The sequence below is a fragment of the Crocodylus porosus genome, unplaced genomic scaffold, assembly GCF_001723895.1.
Source record: "Crocodylus porosus isolate Cpor-Errol unplaced genomic scaffold, CroPor_comp1, whole genome shotgun sequence".
In the NCBI taxonomy this organism is placed as follows: domain Eukaryota; kingdom Metazoa; phylum Chordata; order Crocodylia; family Crocodylidae; genus Crocodylus; species Crocodylus porosus.
This window is the reverse complement of record NW_017728907.1, coordinates 59,611,716-59,636,971: the sequence shown is the minus strand read 5'-3', so window position 1 is coordinate 59,636,971 and position 25,256 is coordinate 59,611,716. Positions and strand designations below refer to the sequence as shown.

Below are 25,256 nucleotides of genomic sequence, written 5' to 3'. Positions count from 1 at the left end.
TTACCATCAGACAAGTAACTTTTTCCCATACGGATGAAGAAACCCAAGGCCATGCTCCTATTAATACAAGAATTTGTATTAGCATGAAAACAACAAACCACTGGTTGAGCTATGAAGGCCAAAGAACTCCATATATTTGCAAAGACATGAGCGTGCTATATTTTGCAAATACTTCATTCTGCTTTCCCTGCTGCTGTAAAATTTTGTCTTTTTACCTATCCCATTAGAAGGAAAGATGCAGCTGAAAAAGTCCCCCATCAAGAACCAGATTCACGTCACAGGTCACAGCCCATGCATCTGTCACCATCTGAATCTCAACTTCGTGAATCTTTAGGGAAACTAGGATTTTCCACCCTCTAAATGCAGGAGCATTGAGATCCAAAATACTGTTTCTGATTGTTTCAAAATTCCCATCCACATCTTTGGTTCAGGTCCACGTCTACATTAAGGTAGTAAAATGCATTCTGTTTAGCATTATTTGTAAATGAAGATCATCACAATACTGTATAGCTTTTCAGACCCCTGTAACTAATTTGCATTGCTGTCTTGGACTCTAAGACCATGTCCAAATGAGTTCGGCTGTGCGATATGTGGTGCTGCAGATGTGTGCAGTGCCACATACCACACATTCATCTGTTCTCCGTGCTGCCAGGTAGAGCCTGGGGTGGGGAGGTTGACCCCAGGAGATCCCAGGGTCAAAAAAACCTGCGCAGAAAAAAAAAAAAAAAAAGCTGGGTGGCGCATGCAGGGATAGTATGTAACTCCCAAAACTGGAGCCACACTCCAACTTCTGGCCAGGCTCCAAGTGGCAGAGTCCCCACTGCTGCAGCCTCAGGAGGCCCCCAGGACCGCAAGTGCTGGCCCAGTCTCCCCTACCCCACCTGGGGTAACTTGGCACCTACCAGAGGGTGCATGGCACAGATGTTCCCCAGGGACAGCTAGGAGTGGTACAAGGTGTGCCACTGCTTCTTGTCCCCGGGGAAACAAACATCAATGCTCATGTGGATGCAGCCTAAGTGACTCTACTAAGCATAAAGATATGGGTGCAGATAACTCTTGGAAGGAGACATCTGTTACCTAATTTTTAGGGACAGAGGGCTAGACAACACAACTGTCCTTGTGACCAATGCCACAATACACACTTCAGATGGATATTTATCAAATCAAAGTTACCCACACAACAATACAAGTAACTCTCAGATATCCCAGCAAAGATGCAAAGTTTATTAGGCAACAACTTGGAAGGAATAATACTTCTGGTTGTTTGAATGGTTTGCTCAGTTACTTCAATAGATTTACATTGAAGGCTTGGGAGATTCTAAATGTAGCTACTAACTAGTCGAGCAGTAAGTGGAGTCACAGCAAACCAAAACAGGTAACACTTCCATTTTTGTTTAAATTGAAGAAAGAAGCGCATTAATTCCAGTATACTACACAGCTCTCCTTGCATTACTTTGCAGTGATTTTTAGTTTTCTTTAACTGGAATTGACATTTACATTTAAAAAAGGAAAATTATCTCCTTTATTTAATTAAGGCAGCCACTGGCTGATGTAGGGTGACAACAATCCTCCCCCCTCCCCCAGCCCAACTTCCTGAAAAGCAGAATCTAAGCAACCTTGCTCCACTGAGTCAGCACATGCCAATAAAACAATTGGGGGTATTCACTCAGTGCCATGCTGCAGAAACTCCAGGACTGCAGTCTCACTGCCAGCTATGCTTTGTCCACCTAAATGTAAGGGCTTAGTCCTGCAACACTGACTCCCTAGTGGTCCCATGGACTTATCTGCTGAAACAGAATCATTGCCCTGATCCTGACTGTTCTGTACAGAAGCAAACTGGCCTATTCGCTTTAATGACGCTCCCTAGGGGCACAAAGGTTCACTTATGCTCAGCAGCTTAAAAGATCAGAGCCTCAAAAAGAAGCAGAAGGATTTTAAACAGAAATAATACCTGTGTGTTGAGCACAGACCTCACATGCAGCCCCTGTTGTTCTCTCTCTCCCTCTCTGGAACTAGATGAAAACATCAAGCAGTTATTTATGCATCTTCTTGCATAAATCAAACCCTACTGATTTGCTTTCATAACATTTCTGACCACATTTATTCATCAACACATTGTAAATTCTGGTCCTAATAAATATCAGAGCACTTTTTTTTCTAGTCATACAGCAGATTCTAGCAATTCTGCCAGCCCATAGATTGCTTGCAAATAGGTAAAGGACAATTATTTATGTAGCTTAATTTTTCCAGCAAGGACCCCAAATATAATGAAGGTGACTGGTCATATGGCCAAATGATGACTCTTCTGGACTGGGTTTCTCTTCCCACACTTTCCAAGCAGAGTAATTGAGCCATGTAATTAACATGCAGTGCCAAAGAAGGGGAAAGAGACCTTCGTATAATGGTGACCATCCATGACTTGACAAGCAAAGTATGCTATAAAATGTTGTTTCACACTCTGTGCTGTGACCATGCACCCACACTGCTCAGTGCTGGATCAAAGCTTCTTTGTCAAAGAATGAACAAATTCATTAAACTCAGGACCTATTCATAGCCTTTCACAGTAGCAGAGAAGAGTACCCGAAAATAAATCAAGCATAGGTTGTCCTTGGTGGTGGCTCCAGGTACTGCAGCCAGACCTCTCCCCATCCCAGAAAGGGGCCCATCATATAAATTTGACGGAGGACTCTGAACACGTCATTTAGATTTGCTTTGCCATTACTGACCATTTATAACTTGCTTATGGTCCTTTCCCAGCCAAACGCAGGGTAGTTATTAGGAGGGCTTCAAGAACTTCTGGAAATAAACCAGATCTTTAGAGGTAGCCCCATTTTTTCTGTAATGAATGTAATGAGGAACATACCCCTCCCAGTATTAGTGTGTGCTTATGACTGCACTCTCCCAACAATCAAGAGTGTCCTGATTTCCCGTACTCAAGCTTTTCTTCCTGGGGATTACAAACTCAATTTCTTTGGACTGAAAAGGTTCTTTGGCTTAAACCAAGAGTTTAGGGCCTAGTCCTCCATGCCCAACTTACTTTAATGCAGTGACAACAATGTGCAACTCCTCACGCAAACATGGCTGTTTCACAAATAGAGAGCTTTCAGATTCAGGGCATCCATCCTTCCCTCTATGCTCACATGAACAAAATAGATATTTATATCAATTTTAATGAAAGGAAACTAACATTTCCGTGGCAGGGAATGTACACACGGAGTACTAGTCTAGTCAATATGGCCAGCACCACCACCACGTCAGCTGAACTCCCTTCACAATAGGATTTTTAAATGGACTTCTTTTGGGAGCAAATCAACTCACTACCAATGGATCCAGTGTTCCCAGCACCTTTAACTCTGTAGCAATCAGGGAAGGACGTGTTTGGACCAGAGCATCTAAACACACATCCCAGCTACAATTAGTCCCATACATCTATCGAGAGTGGGCAAAGGGATGCAGCAGGTCACTTGACCCAATTCATTTCTCTAGTGAAATCCAACTACATTGGGACTGAAGCACGGCAGCTACTCTTACCCAATTCTTATTCTCGCCTGCCCGCACTACACAAGAGAGAATAAGCAATAAAATAAATCTTATCAAAACCACAGGAAGAATTTAGGTAGGCAATTTAGAAAATCACCAGGCTTGAAATTTGTCTGGGACACTAGACCCAGCACAGATAACAAGTGTAGGATTGTTATGGGATATTTAATGACAAGTTATCAGGTTGTCCATTTTCTCTCTCATTGAATCATTGGGGAAAATGAACAGACAAAAGCAAAACAGTACCTAAAGAAGGGAAGAAATGCAAACAGGTGATTCTATTCCTATCGGCAAGGTGGTAATTACTTAAGCACTCAAAATTCCTTCTCCTGACCAGGTTTTGAAAAACGTGTGGTACAAATCACCAAATCTGTCTCCCTCTCAAGATCAGATATGGCCAGTGACATCTAAAAACATTTCCCAGCTCAACACAAACCCTACAGGTCAAAAGGACTAGGACTTTTTATCCCAGGATGCCATTAGCTTTATCATCTGTGTTACCCAGATAAATTAAACCAATGTATTTAGGCACATAGGTGATGTTCTATTTTCTGCTTTTCTACAACCCAGATAGCATTTCTAACTAAATGATTCTTGTTAGTGTTATAAAGACTTTAAAGAAGTCCTGGTGGAAATAGTCGGTTAACGAATGGAGTTTTGACAGAAATCAGACTAGACCCACCCCAGTTCCTCTCAAAGTATATTCCAGAAATGACTCCCTTTGACCAAAAACACCCTACGTATTGTCCTAGGAAGTGAACAGTAGTTTTGGTGAGTCATAGATGGTGTCATCTCCATCTTACCCATAGATGTCCTGGAAGATCAAGAACTAGGGTTTGAATTGATAGCGAGTCCACAACAAACCACATGAAAACTGGAAAACACTGAGCATAATGCTCATAAACAAATAAAATACTTCTTTCTATGTAGAAAGGAGCGACAGAAAGTATTGGATACGAAAAAAACACTTTCCATTTTGTGGAGTCTGATTTCATCAGGAAAGCAAGCAACTAATCAATCAATGGTTTGTATAATCCTTTAAGAAAATAGACCACTGCTGGGTATGTGAGTAACTAATGCTCAGTTGGTTTGTGTTTGAAGGCAGTAGCAGCAACAGTGATGACACAAATTAATTGCACAGTTTTCAGGAGATAATGCAGAACAGGTAAAGAGAATTACTATACGATTAACATGGTTTCCAATTAAAGTCCCCTGTAGTTACTGAAAAACATTAATTCCTAGCAACTTGGTCATTTAACTTATGTCACTATTGGAGGATGAGGGCAACTTGTAAGTTTACCTATGTGAGAATCTGGAAACACTAGAATGCTTTTCAGACCAAAGGTTGAAATGTCTAAGTCCTTGTCACTGAATCTAAAAAGAACAGCAAGTTTGCAATGGATATTAAGATCCTGAACTAGCGTTATGGGCAATAAGGGCGCTTATTCATGAATGCAGAGGCTGCTCTAAAACACTGGAATCCCAGCGTGTTGGATTGGACTCAATTGAGTCTGCTGAAGCATGGCAATTGCTGCACTCCAGCAGCCTCCTGTGCCTCGTGTATTAGTGTCCCTGTACTTAAAAATGGCAGCGGAGATGCTTGAACTAAAGCTCATTGAATGAGCTTTATTTCAAGTGCCCCTGCCACCATTTTTAAGCATGAAGATGCTGGTAACACAAGGTGTGACTGTGCTTTTAGATGTGGCTCTTGAAGCCACTCTAATTAAAGTGCCCCCCCCAGCACATGTAGAAGTGCCCTATGAAACTAATGAGTTTCTAAAATACTGAGGCCATGGATATTCTGAGAGTTACAGGTAGAGACTACAGGACTACCAATGATGATATGTCAGCAATAGTCAAAGATTTGACAGAACTATAGTAAAATCCATACTAACAGATGAAACTGGTCTTGAATGTAGAGAATGGGTCATACAAGAGACATGGGAGAGATCTAAACATAAAGGATGGGAAAAGTAGCAACCCAGGGCCAAAAATTAGCCTCACTGAACAAATGAATTTAAAACATAGCAAAAAAAATTATATATCCCAAATTGGGTTCTAGCCAGGATTTCTCTGCTTTTTCAAAGAGTATCACACATGCTAATGACACTCTCCACAAATCAGATTACTTGCATGTCCTTTCCTTATCTGATGCTCATTTATATGGACTTCTAAGCAGTTAATGAAGCCACCAAAAAAAGACAATGAAGTGATGGTTGGAGGAGGAGTGCGGAAAATAAAATACCTGAAAACCACCATGGGTTTTTAAGAAATACCTGCAGCAGGCGCCAAATCCCACACCATCATGTGCTAATGTTATCACTTGCTCTCCCAACACTGATAGCCATCTAATCCATCATAAACATACACTGGACAAAAAAGGTCCATCCTTAAAGTTAGTTAGGGTACTTCAACCACTAGGTGTTCTTCTTTATCAAATAATTCTCTTCCTCCTCACTAGTACACACTAATTCAGGGGTGGGAAATTATTTTGGGTGGAGGGCCACTTACTGAGTTTTGGCAAGCCATCAAGGGCCACACAACAGGCAGCCAGGGGCACATAAATAATAATTTTCTAGCTTTTTTAGGGGCCCCGCAGGCAGGATAGAATGGTCTGGTGGGCTGCATCTTACCCACCCCTGTACTGATTATTTATGTCATGTTTCCCCAACAGCCCAGTTTCACCCTTTTCTCAGCAGCAATTTAAGCTGGGGCAGAGCAGTTTATGCCATGGCCACTCAGCCCCAGGTGCCAGGTGGCAGCGCTGGGCAGCATTTGGCTGGCTGAAGCATAAGGGTGTGGAAAAGTGAGGAGCTGTGTGAGTAGACGGCAGGCAGGAGTCTGGCCCCTGGCTGGCTAGGCTGACTGGACGTAATTTATGCCTGCAGTCAGTGTCTAAACGTGTGTTTAAGGGCAGTAAATTACCCCGGCATAAAATAGTACAAAATGCAAGCTCATGTCTTAGGGTGTTAGCGGACATCAGATGAGTCCTGTTCAACAATTTCACAGTCCTGGCATCTCTCTAACCATATCAATATTTTGCATTCTTTTTGCTACAGCTACCTTCCATTATGGTTTTTTTACCCCGAATCATCTTAATCTTTCTATTATTTTCTAGTCCTCAACTGGTATTCACAACTGTTATCATTTTGACATCTGAATTTCATTAACATGTTTACTCTCTCTTCTAGATTATTAATAAAAATATCAAATACAACCAGCCATAATCCTTATGCACATGCAAAAATAAAAGTAATACTACACCGATTAAAACTGTAATAGTCAACAGTTTTAACTGAGTCAACTAGTAATTTTTTTTTATGAGAGCAAATGAAACTGAAAAATATTGCCAATTTTTAAGGTGATATGAACAAATGTGAAAATGCATGACAACTTTGGCAGATCTTCTAGATCTAAAACCTACATAGCAGTAACTCTAATTTACTTTCTCATGAAGAGCAAAAAATTATTTCAGTGAATACATAGGAAGTTTATTATTTGGATAGATAACATTTGTGCCTTCTGTGTCTGAATGGCACTTTAGAATAAGTTAACATTTGGTTTACAACACAACAATAAAATTTGTCTTTATTACAAATAAACAAAGCATTCACACCTCAGAATATTGTTTTAGATGCAGGATTAAAATCATTCTAACATGAGGAATTTATCATAAAATTAAAAAGCAAATACATTTGGTATTCTCACACCTTTATTAAAATATTTTCTTCTATTTTCCAGGCAGTGTTAATGTGCATGTTAAACTCTAAATTTGTTTTAAGCATGAAACTATTTACATACATTTATTTGTGATTCTTTTTTTAAAGTTCAGAACACCTAATAACTGATGTATGGAAACAATAAGTTTCCATACATCACATCCAGGAAGATCACATCCTAAAATATTTACCATCTAACCCCAATTTACTGCTTAGTGGTTTAATTTAGAAGCTGCACTGGTAGGAATGGAGGTCTGAAAATGATATTGGTCGCGACAGGAAACAAACGTGTTCTCATCTAATAATTGTCTTTATCTACTTTGATTGGTTGCAGTTAATATTAACAACATAACCTTTAAGTATTGAAGGGAAAGCTAATACTTTATTCTTCACTCCTCGAATTAAGGTTCAACAGCAAGCTTAATGAGTAGTCATTATAAAATCAGGCTGCTAAGTAGTACCTTAACTCACAATTCTGCTTATATAATTGCATCACTATTGCAGATAACAATTACTATTGATATATCAAAGTTACATCTCAAACAGGGTAGTGCAAAAGAGTTATCTCAGGATTACATTATTAACCATTAGTGGGGCTTAGAGGTCATACAATAGGTTAGTGCACTAATCTCACTTCAAAAGCACTAGATTAAAATTTTGCTTGAAAGAGAAAGTGATCTGGTAGTTTCATGCATCTCCATCACAAAACCACCGCATTAATTGCAGCATCTTTTCACAATTGACCTAAGACTGGATAAATATATGGTGGAAGTGATAAGCGAGGACTGAGCACACAACACAGCTTTGTCCATCGCCACTCCACATTACATTGGACCCAACTCTAAACAATGCTGTCATCCGTAGCATAAAGTATCCTTATATTCACTCAAATAGCAATGAATAAAAATAATTAGCTGGTACATATTTATAAATGACATTTTAAAGATCATTAACATATAAAACATTATTGTCTATGAAACAGACCAGTTTTAGTGTTGCCTGCTCTCTGTTTGGTGTTTTTCTTTTTTTAAATGGGCAAGTGTTCCCCTGGACAGCTGCCAGTACACTAGTATAAAGTGTCCTTAAAGCAAGACAAACTCCTCTGTACTAAATCTTTTTAATCTTTTCTTTTCATCCGCAAAGAAAAGGTCATTTTCTTCATGGAGTGGACTGGAAGCAAAGTCACAGTCTCTAGAATGACCCTTTACAAAAGTAAATAAGGGATACTTCTCCTTGGATGAAGACTGCAGCATCTATAATGCAAAACAACACACCAGACAAAATGTTAGTTGAGAGTGAAGGAGCACAGCAGCGAGTGATATCAATTTAATTACAACTGCAAAAATCAAAAATTCATTTGCCCCTGTTTTGTCACACAGAGACAAAAGCGTTGCAAAGACTCTATGTGGCTCCTTCTGTTAAATACGTATTTCTGTCTCACCCTCTTCATGGAAAAAATAGCCACATTTTGAAGTTTTGCATCTGCAAATTGTTCCATAAAGACTAGCCACACTTGCAAAATTAATTCCCATAGCTCCGACAGAGCAAGGGCTTCCCTTGCATGGAAGAAGATAATCTTTATTTGTTGAACTGAGAAGCAGGTTAGCATCCCTTGAAAGTATTTTTGTGATCGAGACAGCTTATATAAGCATGAATAATTTTGGCAGCTCAAACATACATGTCAAAGAGAAGCCATCTCAAGAGCAGATGAATTAAAATTAGGGACATGCTAACAGGCTGCTTTAATTATGTAACAGAAATCTCCCTGCCCCAAGGAGAAGACAAAGCTGAGTTTATTTACCAAGGGAGCAATTGATACTAACAGCAATCAACAACATACCTAAATAAAAATACTTTTAATTATGAGTGCTCTTGGCCCAGAGGGTAAAGGACATTTCAGCTTTTTAGGCTTGTTTCTATAAGCCATTTAAACACCACTGAAGTTAAGTTTATTTTTATATTTTACTGATCATTTCTCAAAAGTAAATCTCAATACACAACTATAGTACCTGCAAAGCTACATTTAGCCTATAGATATAATCTGCATGGGAGTGATCAGACTATGAACTCCAAAAATAGTTTTAATGAGAAACAATTAATTGACACAATAAAAAGCCTAAATAGATATTTAAGCCGTATGACCTATTTAAAAAACAATCAGGTGCTGGAAAATCATGCTTGCAGTAAAATCAGAATCCACGATTTTTACTGTGCTCTGCAATTTTCCACTTTATTCTGCTCTATTTTAATTGCTTTCTCCTACTGCACTGTGAAACCTGGGGAAAAGGACAAAGAGAAAGTGAGAGACATGCAAGCTCTGATGAGCAGAAGGGAGAGAAAAAGGAAAATATGTGGGGAGAAAAAAAAATGTAGGATGAGAAACAATGGGATTGTAGATTTCATAGAACTGGATAATTGGATACAAAGCCTTTCATCAGTAGGTCACTGGTTGAATCCAGACTGGGTCAGTAGCAACAGAAATTCACAGCCATACAATGGCTGTTTGGTAGCCTGTCAAATGGTTTGGTGGACTTAGGCCAGTTCCTAATTGACAGGTGTCTGGAAAAAAAAAAAAAAAAAAATCACCACCACCCTGTCAGGGAAGCCAATGAGGTATGGAGGCTCTGAAATCACTGGGCCAGATCGGATCATAATTTGTACCATAAAAATTCATGATGACACAGATACAAGACAACTTAGAGGGTACCAATAAGATGGTTTTTCCCTAGTGTTCTTGGATTGTTAGAAGTTACCCAATTTTCTAGAAACTTTATCCTGCATCAGAAGTATTTCAAGAGTGCAGAGTCAGCAGTATAAGAACTACTGTTTTCTTTCACCAGAAAAAGGAATCTGGCTAATTTCCAGATATTTTTGTAACAATTTCAACTACATAATAACTAATTTGCAAAGATGAACGACCAGGGCTTTCCCAAAATGGGTCTGGATCCATTCTGCAGAATTCAAGAAATATAAAATATCTTCAGTGTTTTGCTTCTGAAAATTTAACCTAAAGCTTGTAAACACTGATGTGAAAGTGACACACTGGAAACTGAAATAATACAAATTTCAGTATTCCAACAATTAACGTATAAAGTAGTAAAATTCTGCATCCATTTAAGACCATGACAAAGTTACAAGTGACTTCAAATGGGATAAGATCAAGAACCAGAGTCTGCATACCATATACATCTCTAAATAAAGTGGCCAGATTTTCAGAAGGGCTCAAATCCCAGTGCAACACTTGTTTGTGACACTGGCTTTATAACATCCAGGAGAAGTTATAAGTAAAACATAGCAGCTACATTTAAAATACAGGGCAAGTGGTCCTGTGGTAAGCCAACAGACTGACTGGGATTCAGAAAGCCTGTTTTCTGTGTAACCTTGAGAGAGCATCAGGTTCCCTATTATAACATGGAGATAATGTTCCCCTACTCAACAGCAGCAATCAGCTGATAAATCCCTTTTTATCTGTGAAATGCTCAGAAGCCATGGCGCAATTGTGAGCCCAGTACAACTTAGCTGTTTGTGTTGAATCTCACTGAACTTCCACTAAAATACTAATTATTCTAGCAACCTAATTTTTAGTTGCTTCCAGGCCAAATTCCAGCATCAAAGAATGGACTTGCCTGCAGTTCCCTACTTTTGAGCAACCAAAGTGGCTTAAAAGTAGGAATGCGGCTACCTGGGATAACAGTTACAGAAACACAAGCCAATCTGAATGTAGCATTGGTAAGATGTTTTACTTGCCACTTCTTTTGAGGCTCTTAGTTTGAATGCCACAACATCCCTCTTAGAGAGGATGCTGCAAGTGCTACAACCTAAACTTTCCTTCCTGCCTCTCCCATTATTTTACATATCAAAGTAGCAAGAATCTGAATTAATTTATTAGTTTAACCCTACTTTGAAGTATATGGTGCTAATAAGGAAGGCATTACATTACCCTTAAACAGATGGGAAAAAATAGAAAAAGTAGTTAGAGAGAGAGCTCAGAAGCAATGAAGAGTGTATAGAAGGCAGACTGAAAAGTCAGGGCAGTCAGTGTTCTCTTCAAAGAATATTCATATGTAAACTTTTCCTTTTTTAATTTCTGAAATTCATACACTGTATTTGGGATGCGCTTATGTTAGAGTCACCCGCCTTATATGAAAGAACATCAATCCAAAATGCTAGTAGAATTGTATTAAGACTTAATGTCAGTCTGACATTAAATTTAATGCAACAAGCAAAAAATGGGTGGGGAGAGATATTCACCTAACCCAAGATTTAACAAAGAAAACACCTGAAAAAAAATTAGCAAGAAAAATTTCTAATATCACTTTTTTCCTTCATTTTTCTATCATGGTCTATAATTTCTGCTTAAATGGGATGGCTAATTAAAAATACAGGTATATAAAATTTCCAGCTCTCTTTTGCTTTGGAACTCATCTTTAAAAGGTACTTTTCATTCCTCCAAGACTGGAGGATTTCTGCATTCCTCCATAAATCGAAGGAAAAAACCTTCGGCATTAACCAAAATACTCAACGTACGTGGCATTACCTTTAGAATCTGATATTGCTTGTTGCCTACTTAATATACTAATACCTCGTACACAACAGGTTATATTCTCAAAGTGTTATACAAACTTTAATTCCTTGTACTAATGCGATAACTACTCTAGTACTAGAGCATTATTACTGTAATCTATTCTTTGCTACTGCTCTATCTTTTTATAGTCACTTTTAGGTCATATGCCATTTGGTTGTTGTGTATTATAGTTTACACAGCATATATTACCACTGCATTCTGTTACTGGCATTTATATACGGTAATGGTCTAGAACAAAATGCCTACCAAAAACAAACCTACCTAATTAAACCTATACCTACGCACTTCAAGTATCACAGACATTATTAGGCTGGTTTACTGGGTAACACCTGCTCTCATTTAAAACTGCCTACAAAAGCATAAAATACTGTTTTCTTCTTTAAATGTTATCAGAAATAAACACTTAAAAATAAATACATAATTTTGCTTTGCTCAAATATTTCCACTTTTAAAAAATGCCCTCCCTCAGGGACTGATTGCTTTTTTAAAAATTCTCTTCAGGTTGAAGATAGTCTAAAGATTTGAAAAGGTGTTGTCTGCAAAAATATTTTCATTTCAACAGTGCCACCTAGTGGAATAATCAGACATCATATCCACATAACAGCTAATACATTGCTTTGTATCAGTTACAATCTGCCACAGAAGAAACAGTCATCTTTTAACATACAATTCAGGTAGTTAATCTTATTTTCTGCAAATTTGACATGTTCATATTTCTGGATTTAAAAATCACAGATTTGCTGAATCCTTTTGCTTCATCTATAACCATAAAAAACAATGGGTTCCGCTGTAGCATAGCTCAGACGGTATTTTCTCCCTCCGTAACACACACAAACATATGCACAGTTTTCAACTGAAGAATCAATTTCATTACTTCAACACTTACCTTAGTTATTTCTTCAGAAACCCTTTCAAAGTCTTGCACATTTCTACAATAAAATCCTATTGTACAGCTAGGATCCATTTTTTTGTATGACATCTTTTTGGGGGAAGGACAGTGGAATGACTGCAATTGTTAAAATAAAAATAATTACAAGATCATTTTAAGATTTAGTGCATTTGCCTTTCTCCTAATAAATTAAATGCATAATTCACTATGCCACTTACGCTCCAAAACCAACACAAGCTTTCAAACTTATTTCTGCCCCAAACGTTTAAGTTATTTCACCCCTTCCCATATTTATAAAAAACACATAACCTAGTGCTGTTTATGTCCCATTTAACCAAACTTGCACATTACATCACGTTATTCCAGCCCAAAAAGAGGATGTGAAATCTGTCGAGGGTTTGCCGCTCCAAACAGCATTTTATGAATATTCCCATGGTAGAGGAGGTGAATGCTCCTTTGCAAATTGAATTTGTAACAGCTTTTGCACTATCTTACAATTACTGCTTTACTACTACCGCCCATTGTCCCCTACCCCCCCCAACCTCCATAAAAGAGAAATAATGGAATGAACCAACCTAATGTATTTTCATTTAGTAAATGAAATGGATAAAAAAACCCTGAGTATTTCAATATACTTCAAGTATAAAAACCCACTCTATATTTTACACGCAGGACTTTTTAAAATGTGAAAATTGTTTTCATGATAAATGTTGCATTGGCAGCCCTGGAAACTGATGCTATGACTAGTAGGAGTGCAAACTTCCATATCCTTCCTCTCCTCCCCATCCTCCCCAGTCTAGAAAGGATACTGAAAAGGTAATCCGATCTGGTTCTCTGTGCCCCTTCATTCATTATAGAACTCAAATACGGGTAATCATTGTGGTTTTGTGTTTATGTGGAATGGGACAAAAATCCCAATACATTTTACAAGTCATCTGAAGTATTACATGACAACACAGTACCTCTTACTGTGCCATGCCAGTTGTGCACAGTTATTTTTGGCCAGTATATCCCTGTAGTAACACGCTATAGTGAGGGATAGAGTCACTACGGTGACATAGCTGCAGCATCACAGTTTTTGCCTGCCGATGCTACATCTCCGTAGCAGGTTGCTACAAGCAATGTAGCATCTCATGTAGCTGCACCCCCTAACTCCTATTACTAATATCCTGTGCCCTGAATCTCCATATAATCATTATAATCCTGTTAAAACAGCTCAGTATTTGCCTCTTAGCATATGTTACTACTCTACAATCCTACTGATAATTGGGGTTGGACTATATGTATACATACACGAAGTTATTTTGACACAAGAACAATCACTTAGGAACCTATAATGCAATGCAGTAAAACTCACTAATGGAGTAGTAAAAAAGAAGAGACAAATGCAAGAGGTTCTATTAAAGACATCTATGTGCTTTCTGTACAATGGATAACTCACACCTGTATAAGATCTAACCTGTCTGAAAAACAAGGCCAGGCAGCCAGGACCATTAAGAGTCCACGGAACACAATTTCCCAAATATAATGCTACATAATATTATTTTTAAGGTATTTGTCCTTACAGTAATTTTACACTACTGAAATGGAATGTTCTGTAGTCCTGATTGGTGCATTTACAAATAAAACAGTGGTATGTATGTCTCACATTTTATGCAAAGTCCAGCCAATTTTCTCTCTCTAGTAGACTGCAATTCCTACTTGCTGTATAGTCATTAATCCTGCCCACATTTTATATAAATAAATTCTTCATATTCATTCCTGATTAATCACAACTGGAAGCCTGAGTCAAAGTAATGTTAAAAGTGGTAGGTACTGGAACATCCTAATAGCAGTTTTGCAGGCCATTCCCAAGAGCATTCTTAATGCGGTGAGTCATTCTACAACAAAGAGAAGTGGGTAGGCTTATTTTTTCACTGCTCCAAACAAATGGATTTTGGAAGCCAATACAGAGTGGATTGATTTCCAACTTATTCTGGACAATTTGTCAATTTTGAAAATACTCCCTACAGAGAAATCTAACAAGCTACTCTCCACACTAAGAAAGCAATTTCTGTTTACTTTTGACATTTCTGGACAAAGATGTAATACTATTTAATGCACTAAGCATTAAGTTCCAATACATTTTCCTGTCTACAGAAAAGCATTATGATGTGATCAAGCCCAGCCAGCAGCTTGGGTGTAATCAAATATATTTAAAGCTTACTATGATAATTACTTGAAAATTCTTATTAATACCACCATACAATGTTCTGGTGTACCAGTGGCATGAGCAGGGACTAGCAGATGTGGATTCTTCCCCTAGTTCAGCCACTGAGCTACTATTTGGCCTTAAAGAAGTCACTTAGTCTCTACGCCTCCGTTTCCCTACATACCTCATGTCTGCCTATGTCGTGTAATTAAATTGTAAGACCTTCAGAGAAGGCACCTGTATTCTACTATGCACTTATCTAATGATTAGCATGATGGGGTCAGGATCTTAGCTAGAGTGTCCAAATTCATTATTTATATTATATCATAACATAAATAATGAACCTGACACTTATACCAACTTCCATCTGAAAGATCTCAAAAGGGTACTTATAAAATAGGGAATATTTAAGTATAGAACATTTTCCCCTTTTGATTAAAAAAAAAAAGACACATTTATTTTTCAATCCAGAACATCTCATTTTCTAGCATGAAATTGAGACTCAGGCACTATGCTGTACTCATTAAGGTAAACATTAAAAATCAGTTTGTTATTGCTTCAAACCAGTCCCAAGTTTTACAATTTGATTTATTCATGTTAATAAGCACTTGGAAGTATCTAAACTGTTTTGCTAAACACTCTCCAACGGTATTTTGATTAAGAAATTATGAATGACTTTAACAAATTCCTACTTTGAGATTGGTATGTTACCTGAACTTTATTCACAATAGAGAGACAAGAAAACTGAACAAACTCCTGCTTTACTCTCTCAATTTAAGCCACATATAATCTATTATATAGCAGTGGTAGCTTTAGAGCTACAATTAAGCTGCAGACTTTGTTACAAACCATTTGATTCATGTTTTTAATTTAACCAAACTCCATCAATTCAACCAAACTCCTCCAGCACAGGTGCTGAATTCTCCAGTTGCAAGATGAAGAGTTCTATTCACAACATGTGATCTTAATATTTCCCTCCTAGACTCTGATTCAAGGCTCTGCTACAAACTTTTAATCACAGCATGTACTATGCTGGTGATACCACAACCTGGAGCCAGCTATTATGAAGGAAGGGAAATGCCCATCCCTTTGCAAATATGCCACGGTTTGGTGAAGTCCTGCTTTAGGTTTGGTGTGTTTAACTTGGCAAATTGCTGTAGTGTTCAGAATTGCACTCTATAGAGTCCCTCTGATCCACAGGCCTGATCCCTTCATAGTTGACTCGTATAAGTCAAGAGGATCATGCACCTGCTAGGTTTCATGGCCAATGAAGTATTAGTTAAAGAAAGCGAAATGGTTATGTAAGGGTTGGGCATAAAAGGAACAGCTAAAGCTATTTCCTGAATACCTCTTAATAAGAGAATTGGGAATATTCAGTACATCCTGCTGAAGCTGTTATAATTTTTCAGTCTGATTGTAAATACAGTTCTTCAACATTTATCTTTGTTTTTACATTTCTTTTCAATGTATGTTGTTTGGGAAGGGGGGGGGGGGAAATAAGGGAGAAACAGTACTATAAAAACAAGTCTGATTTTTCAAGACCTAGACAGAGCCTGACAAGGTGCATTAACTATATCCAGAAGGGCCAAGCATGCCACCCACAGCTAAAAAAAAAACAAACAAAGCAGCAACTACAGGTTGGTTTCAAGGTGTGTTCAGGCCTTGAAAGCTACTGATCCACAGAGGTAATTTGATTTAAAATAATAATTTAACAACCTATTAAAAGGAACAGTGTGGACAGCATTAGTAAAAGTCATTAGAATAAAAAACCTCATTATTATAGCTTTAGAAATTCGAAAGGTAAGATGCAAAATGGAATGACCCATAAGTAGTTAAGAACAATTACACTTAAAAAGAAATGGAAGCTCCTCATCTGTCTAGGCAAAGCACTGAAGAATCCTTGTCAAAGGGGTACATTTGTATCCAAGCAAGGCTACATCACCTGAACACTAGGGGTGTATTCAAACACACACATGCACGCGTGCACACACACACGCTTGCTCGCTCTCTCTCTGTGAGCCCAGAGGGGTAACAAGGCAGCTGGGTACGTACGACAGCTATGACATGTTGGGGCAGCAGTGACTTCTCCTTGCTGCCATGCCACTGGCACAATTGTGAGGCTGCAATGGCAGCTGCTTCCCGCCCCTCAGAACAGCTGCCCCAGTCATCTCACCCTAGTTAAACTACTATGTGAACCATCTTCATTGCAGCCACAAATTTAAAAAAGTAAAAATAAATTCAAATATATCTTTTTTCTTTTTACTGCCTGCTTTCTTTAATGCAAAATTACTTAGTGGGGTCATCATATATTTGTGGAGGTTTTCTGGTATATAACAAGTTACAGACAAGATAAATGAAGTAATAATTATATAATAAATTAAAATTACACATCAAGTATTTAACCTTTGGTCACTTTTGTTTGATAAATAATATGCAACTGTAAAACCATAAAGATGCAGCTAGCTAGAACACCTCTAAATAATTAGTGTTTGATTCATATGGGAAGAAAACAGTGCCAGCTCTTTATCCATACTACCTCAAGAGGGAAATCCTTTATGCTGACATCTACAAAAGATTGGCAGTAATGAGGATCCATGTAAATCAAACTGTCATCTACAAGGACAAAACAGAAGACAAGTAATTCAAAAAACACCTTATTATTACACTGCTTACAATCCAATTTCTATGCAGAACAGCTGAAAAAAACCCAGCGAGTAACTGCTTGCCAGACTGATATTCATTGACTGAAGCATAGGTTTTTGCAGGACAGATTAACTTTTGCATAATCAAATATGCTTGTATAAGCAGAATTTTTATAAAGTGATGAGACTGTCATTTAATTTTTGGTGATAAAATTACTTTTACAAACACACAATTATATTCTGGAGTTTGCATATGAAAAATGTATCATGCTACTTCATCCTGACAGGAAGAACATATTGCTTGTCATTTGAGCATCAACTAGCACCACTTAAACTGGTAAAAAGTAAATATGTAAATAAGAACTGCCAGACAGTAACAGCAAAGGTTTCTCAAGTTTGGTGAAACAGATAAATTATGCCTTGTTTATGCAACAAAGGGAATTAAATGTACATTTTACAGAATCCAATTACTATATGAGGCAAATGACAAATGACTGAACTTTGGTGGATATGATGAATTAATAGGGTACTCATTTTGCTATTTTAATCACTCTCCTTCCCCCTGGTCCAATATTAACTTTCTAACTCTTAAAAGAAAAACACTAGAAAGACATATCTTATTAAAACACTAACCTTGAAATCCAGCAAAGTAATATGACTGCTTAGGCTTGCCACCAATAATACCAACACAGTATTCAAGGCTTAAAATTCCCTGCCAATAGAACATTAAATAATTCAGATTTAAAGTTTAAGAGAAAAAGGTAAGTAATTAAAGTAACTTGGTGAGGCTTTACTCATCTCATTTTTTCTGACCATCACCTGTAAAAGTGAGAATTACTACTTATGGCAGCACCACTTTGTTACCAACTTTAGCAATTTTATTGAGTCGGTGTTTTTTTTGAAAGAGCTCACTCCAGGAATCATGCAACTTCTATACAAGAAACTTAGTCTTTCACTTTTGAAAACAGATTGTATGTAATAGTGGAGAAAATTTTAAGGGCTTGAAAACCAAACATAAGAACCACTGGGGTTTTTTCTTCTTTTAAAGATTGTGCTTTTTATGTAAATACTGTTACTTTAGGGGCCTGACTCCAGGAGGCGTTCAAAAAGGATGTACCTTCAGCACTCCCAGTGTCAAAGCAAGAAAGCAAGGACTGTGGTGTCATACACATTTTAAAGCAAGGACTGTGGTGTCATACACATTAGAGTCACTGTAGACTGCTCATACATAATTTTCTGTTTGGCAGCCCTATCCTTTTCTATCCACCCAGACAGACTTTGACATGGCAGGGAGAGTGGCCAGCTGAGGCAGCAGTAACTAAAGAGGTTACAGTTGCTTCTGAGAGCAGTAGCCTTAAAAAGCAATGGGGAGAGTAAAAAGGCACATCCATGCCTGCCCTTGATCTCCCTCTCATAGAATCCTAAAAAAAGTTGAGGCTGAAGAGACCTCAGGTCATTAGTCCATCCTCTTGCTCAAGGCAGGAGGGTCCCTGACAATCTCCCCCTCCACTGATTCACCAATCTATGTCGGTTCATACAAACGAAAAGAGGCAAACGGCAAGACTGGTCAGAAATTCATGCATCATTCCTATGTAGGAAACTGGAGGAGTCAAACATGAAAGACTCCCCCCTTTCTTATTAGACAGCAGACAAGAGGAGTACCTGCAACTCCCCAAAAAGCTAGATCTGGGAAAAGCATAGTTTCATAGATTTCATAGACATTAGGGCTGGAAGGGACCTTGGAAGATCAGAGTCCAGCCCCCTGCCCCACAGGCAGGAAGTCAGCAGGGATCACAGGATCCCAGCAAGATAAACTTCCAAATTTCACTTGAAGGCGTTCAAAGTAGGTGCTTGAACCACCTCCAATGGCAGGCTATTCCAGACCTTGGGGGCTCAGACAGTAAAAAAATTCTTCCTTATGGCCTGCCTGAACCAGTCTTGGAGGAGTTTATAACCATTTGACCTTGTCATCCCTTGGGGCGCTCCGGTGAACAAACATTCCCCCAGATCCTGGTGAACACCCCTTATAAGTGGCCATCAGATTGCCTCTGAGCCTGCACTTTTCCAGGGTGAAAAGTCCCATAGCTCTCAGCCTCTCATCATAATGTCTGTTTTCATGACCTTGGGAGGGGATCACAGGCAGGCAACTCTGGACTCCCTGGGCATTGCTTTTGCTTTTTTCAGCATCTTTAAAGGAAGAAAACAGCAACGTATCTCCATTCTTCTTCATGGTTTCTATATTGAAAGCAAATGCTGGGAGGAAGTTACATGTAGCTCTTCCTGGGTTTCACTTCTCCTTTGAGTCTTCCATTCCTGAAGAAAGGACACTTCTCCTTTTACCTCCAAAAAGTGCTCCAGAAAGGTGGCACAAGCTGCTGCCCAGCCCTTCCCTCTCAACCCTCTCTGTATGAAGAGAGACAGCAGTATTATTATTTCTCTCTCAGCTCTTGTGAGATATGGGTAGTATGGACGTGCTGTTCTCCAGTTATGCCTATTCTACACTGCAGACTTCTGACATCATAGCTGCATTCACCTAAGGCATGAGAGGTGTGACCACTGACCAATGTAGCAGTGCTGGCTACGCTGTGTACACAGTTGTGCCGGCAAAACTGTGAGTTCACTGGTATTGCCTATTTTGTTCAGGAAGGGTAAAGGGTTTGCTGAACGTGTACAAAACATAGCTTAGCCATAATGGCTGGATCCACATTAAGAGCACTTTGCCAGTATAATGAATCACTGTTGATCTTCACTGATAAAACACTCCTAATATAGACACAGCCAAAGATTACTTGTTCTTTGAAGCAGCTGCAGCCCACTGACCACATCTGGCCCCTCATCTGTAAGGATGTACAAGTCCAGGTGGACAAGGTAAGGATGCACATGGTAGGTGCACAAGAACAGAGAATATCAGTCACGAATGAATTCCTGCAGGTCAAAAATTCTTTTCAAGATAACCACCCATCCATCCCCAAGTCTGATCCCTTATATACCACATTCTGAAAACTGATGTCAGTGTACACATCCACAGTTAGGAGAGGCCAACTAGGTTCAGAGATATACTTTATATATTAAAAAGACAACCATTTCAATATTGCATTAGGTAAGGGATGAAGGTAACAAATGAAAACTAGATAAAAAAAGAAATTTCCTTGAGATTTAAACAGATTATTAGAAAGCTTTTTAATTGAAAAAGGATAAAACTGCTACTTCAGACAGCTTTCATGGATGTCTTGACAAATGAGTTACCTGCACTGCTCCTTTCAGTTTGTAACAATTTGCTACGGCACCAATATTAATTTACAGTTAATCAGGGCTTGTACCTTCACACTAACACATCAGACTTACAATAGGGCCAATTTAAAATTAAGAGGTTCTTTTAAAAATGTACAGTAGTAAAAATATTTTAGGTATTTGAGACAGGGAGCTAACCATGCAAGTATTGCTTAGTAATAAGAGGAATGCACATCTGGGTAGCCCTGCCCACAACCTGGGGGCTCTGATCAGTCCCATTAAAGTATCCTCCATAAAGTACTACTTTCCCCTAAGAAAAGGGGGGAGGAGGGAAACCTTACTAATTCTATTCAAGTCAGAGAAATTTCCAGGGTTTTCAACTAACTAATCATATCCCAAATACCCTATGGAGCTTAAGTGGGATTTTTCACAAGCACACAGTGCTGACACAGCATACTATCCCTTCATGTCATCCCACTGCTATAAGAGCAGCAAAATTCAACTAATGCCGAATACTTTTGATAACATGGTTTCTAATGTGGTCAGAATATGGTACCATTAATTATTCTGATGCCGGAACAACTTCATATCATGAAGGTCGTGTGGCGTAGTACCGGCTTGGGTCGGAGTCTTCAATTCTGGTCCTCCATGTTGTATGGCAAGTCAAGAAATGGCAGAAGGCAGAGCAGGTTGGCACCTTAGACACCAACATTTGGAATGTATAAGCTTCCATAGGCAACAACTTCCTTCATCAGATGCTATGAATGGGGTTGCAGAGTCCATTTTGTAACAAGAATGGGTCTCCTCTTCAACCCAAAATGACTACCACAGGAGCTACTAGAATGTGCTGGTGACTTACTACATAATCTTTTCTAGGGGGTTAACCACTAACGGCAAGAACGTTACACTACTGTCATCTAACTACTGAAAATTCTCTCTGACCAAGCTTCTGACCTTAAAACAACAACAAAGTACAGGCGCTTTCAAAACGATCACAATCCTAAACTAAGACGTTAATAACATGCGAGTCAACTTCAGAATCATAGTGGTTAAATGGGTAAAAGAAAAGTACCACATGCATATTTATATTCATGAGGGCCAAAAAAACCCAAGTGGCATTTCTGATGATTTAGCATGATAAAACCTGCCTGCAAGTTGCAGAAAAGAGGGAAAAGACAGTTTGAGGCCATATACACTCCACCTATGCCAATGATGCAAAAAATTTAAACAAGAGTGACTTATGAAAAACATAACTTTGGTTAGCCTATCTTGGGCACACTTTCTTGTATAAAGAGATTATATTAATTCAAGTAATAACTGTCATCCACAAACATCAAATCTGTAAAAAATTTACTTTAAAAAAAAAAGCAGATGTCAGAATATTTTAAATTTACACAATTGGGTCACTCTCATGAATAATGGAGACAGAGATAATGATCAGTGTGTATAACTGAAGGCCACCTTCTTTCAGCCTCAGTAATAAATACCTGCAAAAGACTGCATGTATTCTGGATATACAAGGCGAAAAGCCTTAGTAAAAAGTCAGGCCTACGTGATAAAGCTAACCAACATAGCCAAACTAGCAACTTTCACTCAAGTAGACAGTTCTTCTGCCAGGACACACTGTGTCTGCACCAGTGACCTGGATTTGTATTGTTAGGCTGAAAAACCTTCACAGACTCTCTCCAAGACAATAGTCAACACAAATTTGTAAAGACCGTTACTTCACTTGCTCAGAAACTTCTGTGCAAGGAAGTGCAAGCTGTAATAGCAGCCTGTGCTTGTATCCTACAAAGATTTGCTCTGAACTCAAGTCAGACCGATTCAAAAGCTTTTCCACAGCAATGCTGTTGCTGGAAGAGAGTTCTGCATCTGCATCGGGTCTGCATGTTGCCGACTTGTTGTACTGTGTCAAAACAAAAGCTTTTCTAAACCCAACCATCTGGAAACACACGGAACAGAAGCAGGAAGGAAAAGCTACTTCATCTTTCATACTTTAAATAAAAGGCTTCACTGTTCTGTTCTCCTTTACTATAAAACATCTCCATAATTTTTTCTGAAACTTAGAAATAAAATGCAAGAGCCAGGAAAAACAGGTGATGTAACAGAAGAGCCAGTCTTTCTGATTCTGTCAGTGCTACCAAACAACTTCTTAAACTGTTCAATCTTAAGAATTTCTAAAGCAGGGCTCCAAGGGAGTGTGCTGAGTGATGAATGATAGGGTTGTAAAGACAAAAGAGCAGGGTTAAGCAAGTTGTCCTAGCTGAGGGGAAGAACTACCCAAGTATGCTCAAGGAGTTCATCAGCATGACAAAATCCAGTATTTTTTAGAAACTAATCTTTAAACATTCAATTATAAAATGCCTAAGTGTTTCTTAATTTGTCCTGAAAGTTGACTGGTTAGAGCTGTGTTACTATGATTAGGCAGGGCTCCCTCCTTCTGTATTATTGCCTTTGGAAGCAGGCATCCTATCCTCCAGCTAATGAAATGACTACCAATGTCATGATTACTGCTAATAAATTATAACGTGCAGGGGGAAAGTGAGAGAAGAGCTGTCACTGCAATTGGCAATCTTCAATAATTTACCACTGAAAGATTAAAAAAACTGAAAACAAATTAAGGTGTTTGATTTCTACATTTTAAAAATGCAAGTTGGTATTAAAGTTCATTTAAGATAGCACAGATGGAATACTGCAGGCAACTAGATAGCTTTTTGAGTAACTGCATCAGTGTCTTTTCAGGTAGCCACTTTAGGAATAGAATAGTTACCACCACTTTATCATGGGACATCATGTGCTCTGCAATTATGTCTGATCTTGTAATACTGAAATTTAAAACCTGTAAAGTCAGACTTTACAACCTGCAACTGTAAAATCACCACCATACAGTTAATAGGCAGAAGATTACCATCCCGGAGTATCTTTTCAGATCATCTAGCGCTACTGTTTAAAAAAAAAAAAAATGATTGAACTCTCATTTCATACCTTTACAAACTCTAAGTAGTCCATGTTTGTTCTCTCTCCACCAAGTCGTACAGGAACTAATATAATTACAGCTTTTGTATCTCCAGTACCAGAGCCCATAAAAGAGCACTGCTTATCAACAACATCTGAATTGTAAACTGAAAATAAAGACATATGAAAAGTATGAAAATGCTTGAGGTTTCATGAAATACTTATGCAATTTTTAAAGCAGAAATATACTATCTTTTACAAAATACAGCACACCTATATTACATTATTTAATTACGATGAAGCAAAACTGTACAGCTTTAAAATTTACACTCTTTTCACATAAAACAGACTTCCTGAAAAACTCTTTTAAGAGCTACAGTTATGTGCGTCTTACCCCTTAAGGGGCATTTTCTAGAATGATCTGTTACACTGTTGAGTTTTAGTAGTTTGAATAAACTGGTATGAAGATATAAGAAAGCTATGAAAACAGAGTATCATTTCTTCTAAACATTTTAAAGGGACAATATGAGACTTAATCCACAATTACGCAATTTTACAATCAGGCTTGTAAAGCCTATTACTAATAAAAACATTTACATATCTTTAAAACAATATTCAAAGACAATAATTGTTTTAAATAAGGACTCATGTTCATTGTCAGACACCAAAACAGTACCGTATTAGAATCTTAATTAAACAAAAATGCAATTAACACCATCACTGTATGCAATTCAACCTAAGAATGTGCAAGATAATAGACAAAAAACACATGTGCAACAGAAATCAGAATTTTGAAATTCTCAAGTTTAAAACTTCAAGGTATGAACCCTAGCATAAACAAAGAAATTGGTTTGCAACATACAATTAAATGGAGTATCGCTATTGCTATGACACAGGAATGTCATTCATTTCCGTGATGTCATGTGATTGCTTATATCATAACAAAAGCACTTCTGGAGACATAACACGTTCTGCTTTATTTGAAAGCTAAAGTTGTCAAAGTTGTCATTCCTGAGTTTTGCTGTGCTTGGTTTGTCTCATCACCTCGGCTCCTGCTTTGACCCAAATTTTAATACCAACTCTGCCTGTGATAACTGATGTTTTCAAAACCACTTGTGCTCTGGAAAATTCCTATATACATGCTGGAACAGAAGAAAGGTGGCCATGGTATTTGGTTCACTGAACTACCCACATCTTTGATCTCTAAGGGAATTTTTTAGAGAAAGAGAATGTAACTTTACATTTAGAAAAAACAATAATATTCTTATCAGTCTCCCTCAAAAAGAAAAAGAAGGAGGGGTGCAAAACAGTTTATTCATCTATTTGAATCAGTATGTCCCACAGACAAATCAGCTAACTCCCTAGACCCAAAAAAGTTATGTAAGTGAAATCAAGCTGATTACAAGATAAAAGGAATTTACAAACTCTCGTTCAAGTTCTGTTATTTAAATCAGTCATGAAACAAGCCATTTATCAATCTCTCTAGTTACTATTTTTGATCCTT

The 25,256-nt window shown here is 38.1% G+C and overlaps 1 protein-coding gene across 2 annotated transcripts in view; it reads right to left on the bottom strand.

Annotated features, from left to right (window-relative positions):
* Positions 1-7,013: 7,013 nt before the first annotated feature.
* ATG4C (autophagy related 4C cysteine peptidase) overlaps positions 7,014-25,256 on the bottom strand; it is a 33,573-nt gene continuing 15,330 nt past the window's right edge. For both annotated transcript variants that reach the window (XM_019531563.1, XM_019531562.1), the window contains 5 exons: positions 23,783-23,919; positions 18,200-18,278; positions 17,461-17,537; positions 12,731-12,850; positions 7,014-8,512 (listed from right to left, as the gene is read on the bottom strand). In XM_019531563.1, coding sequence (XP_019387108.1) covers positions 8,342-8,512; positions 12,731-12,850; positions 17,461-17,537; positions 18,200-18,278; positions 23,783-23,919 — 584 coding nt within the window. In that variant the 3' untranslated portion in view covers positions 7,014-8,341. The remainder of the gene's footprint in view (positions 8,513-12,730; positions 12,851-17,460; positions 17,538-18,199; positions 18,279-23,782; positions 23,920-25,256) is intronic.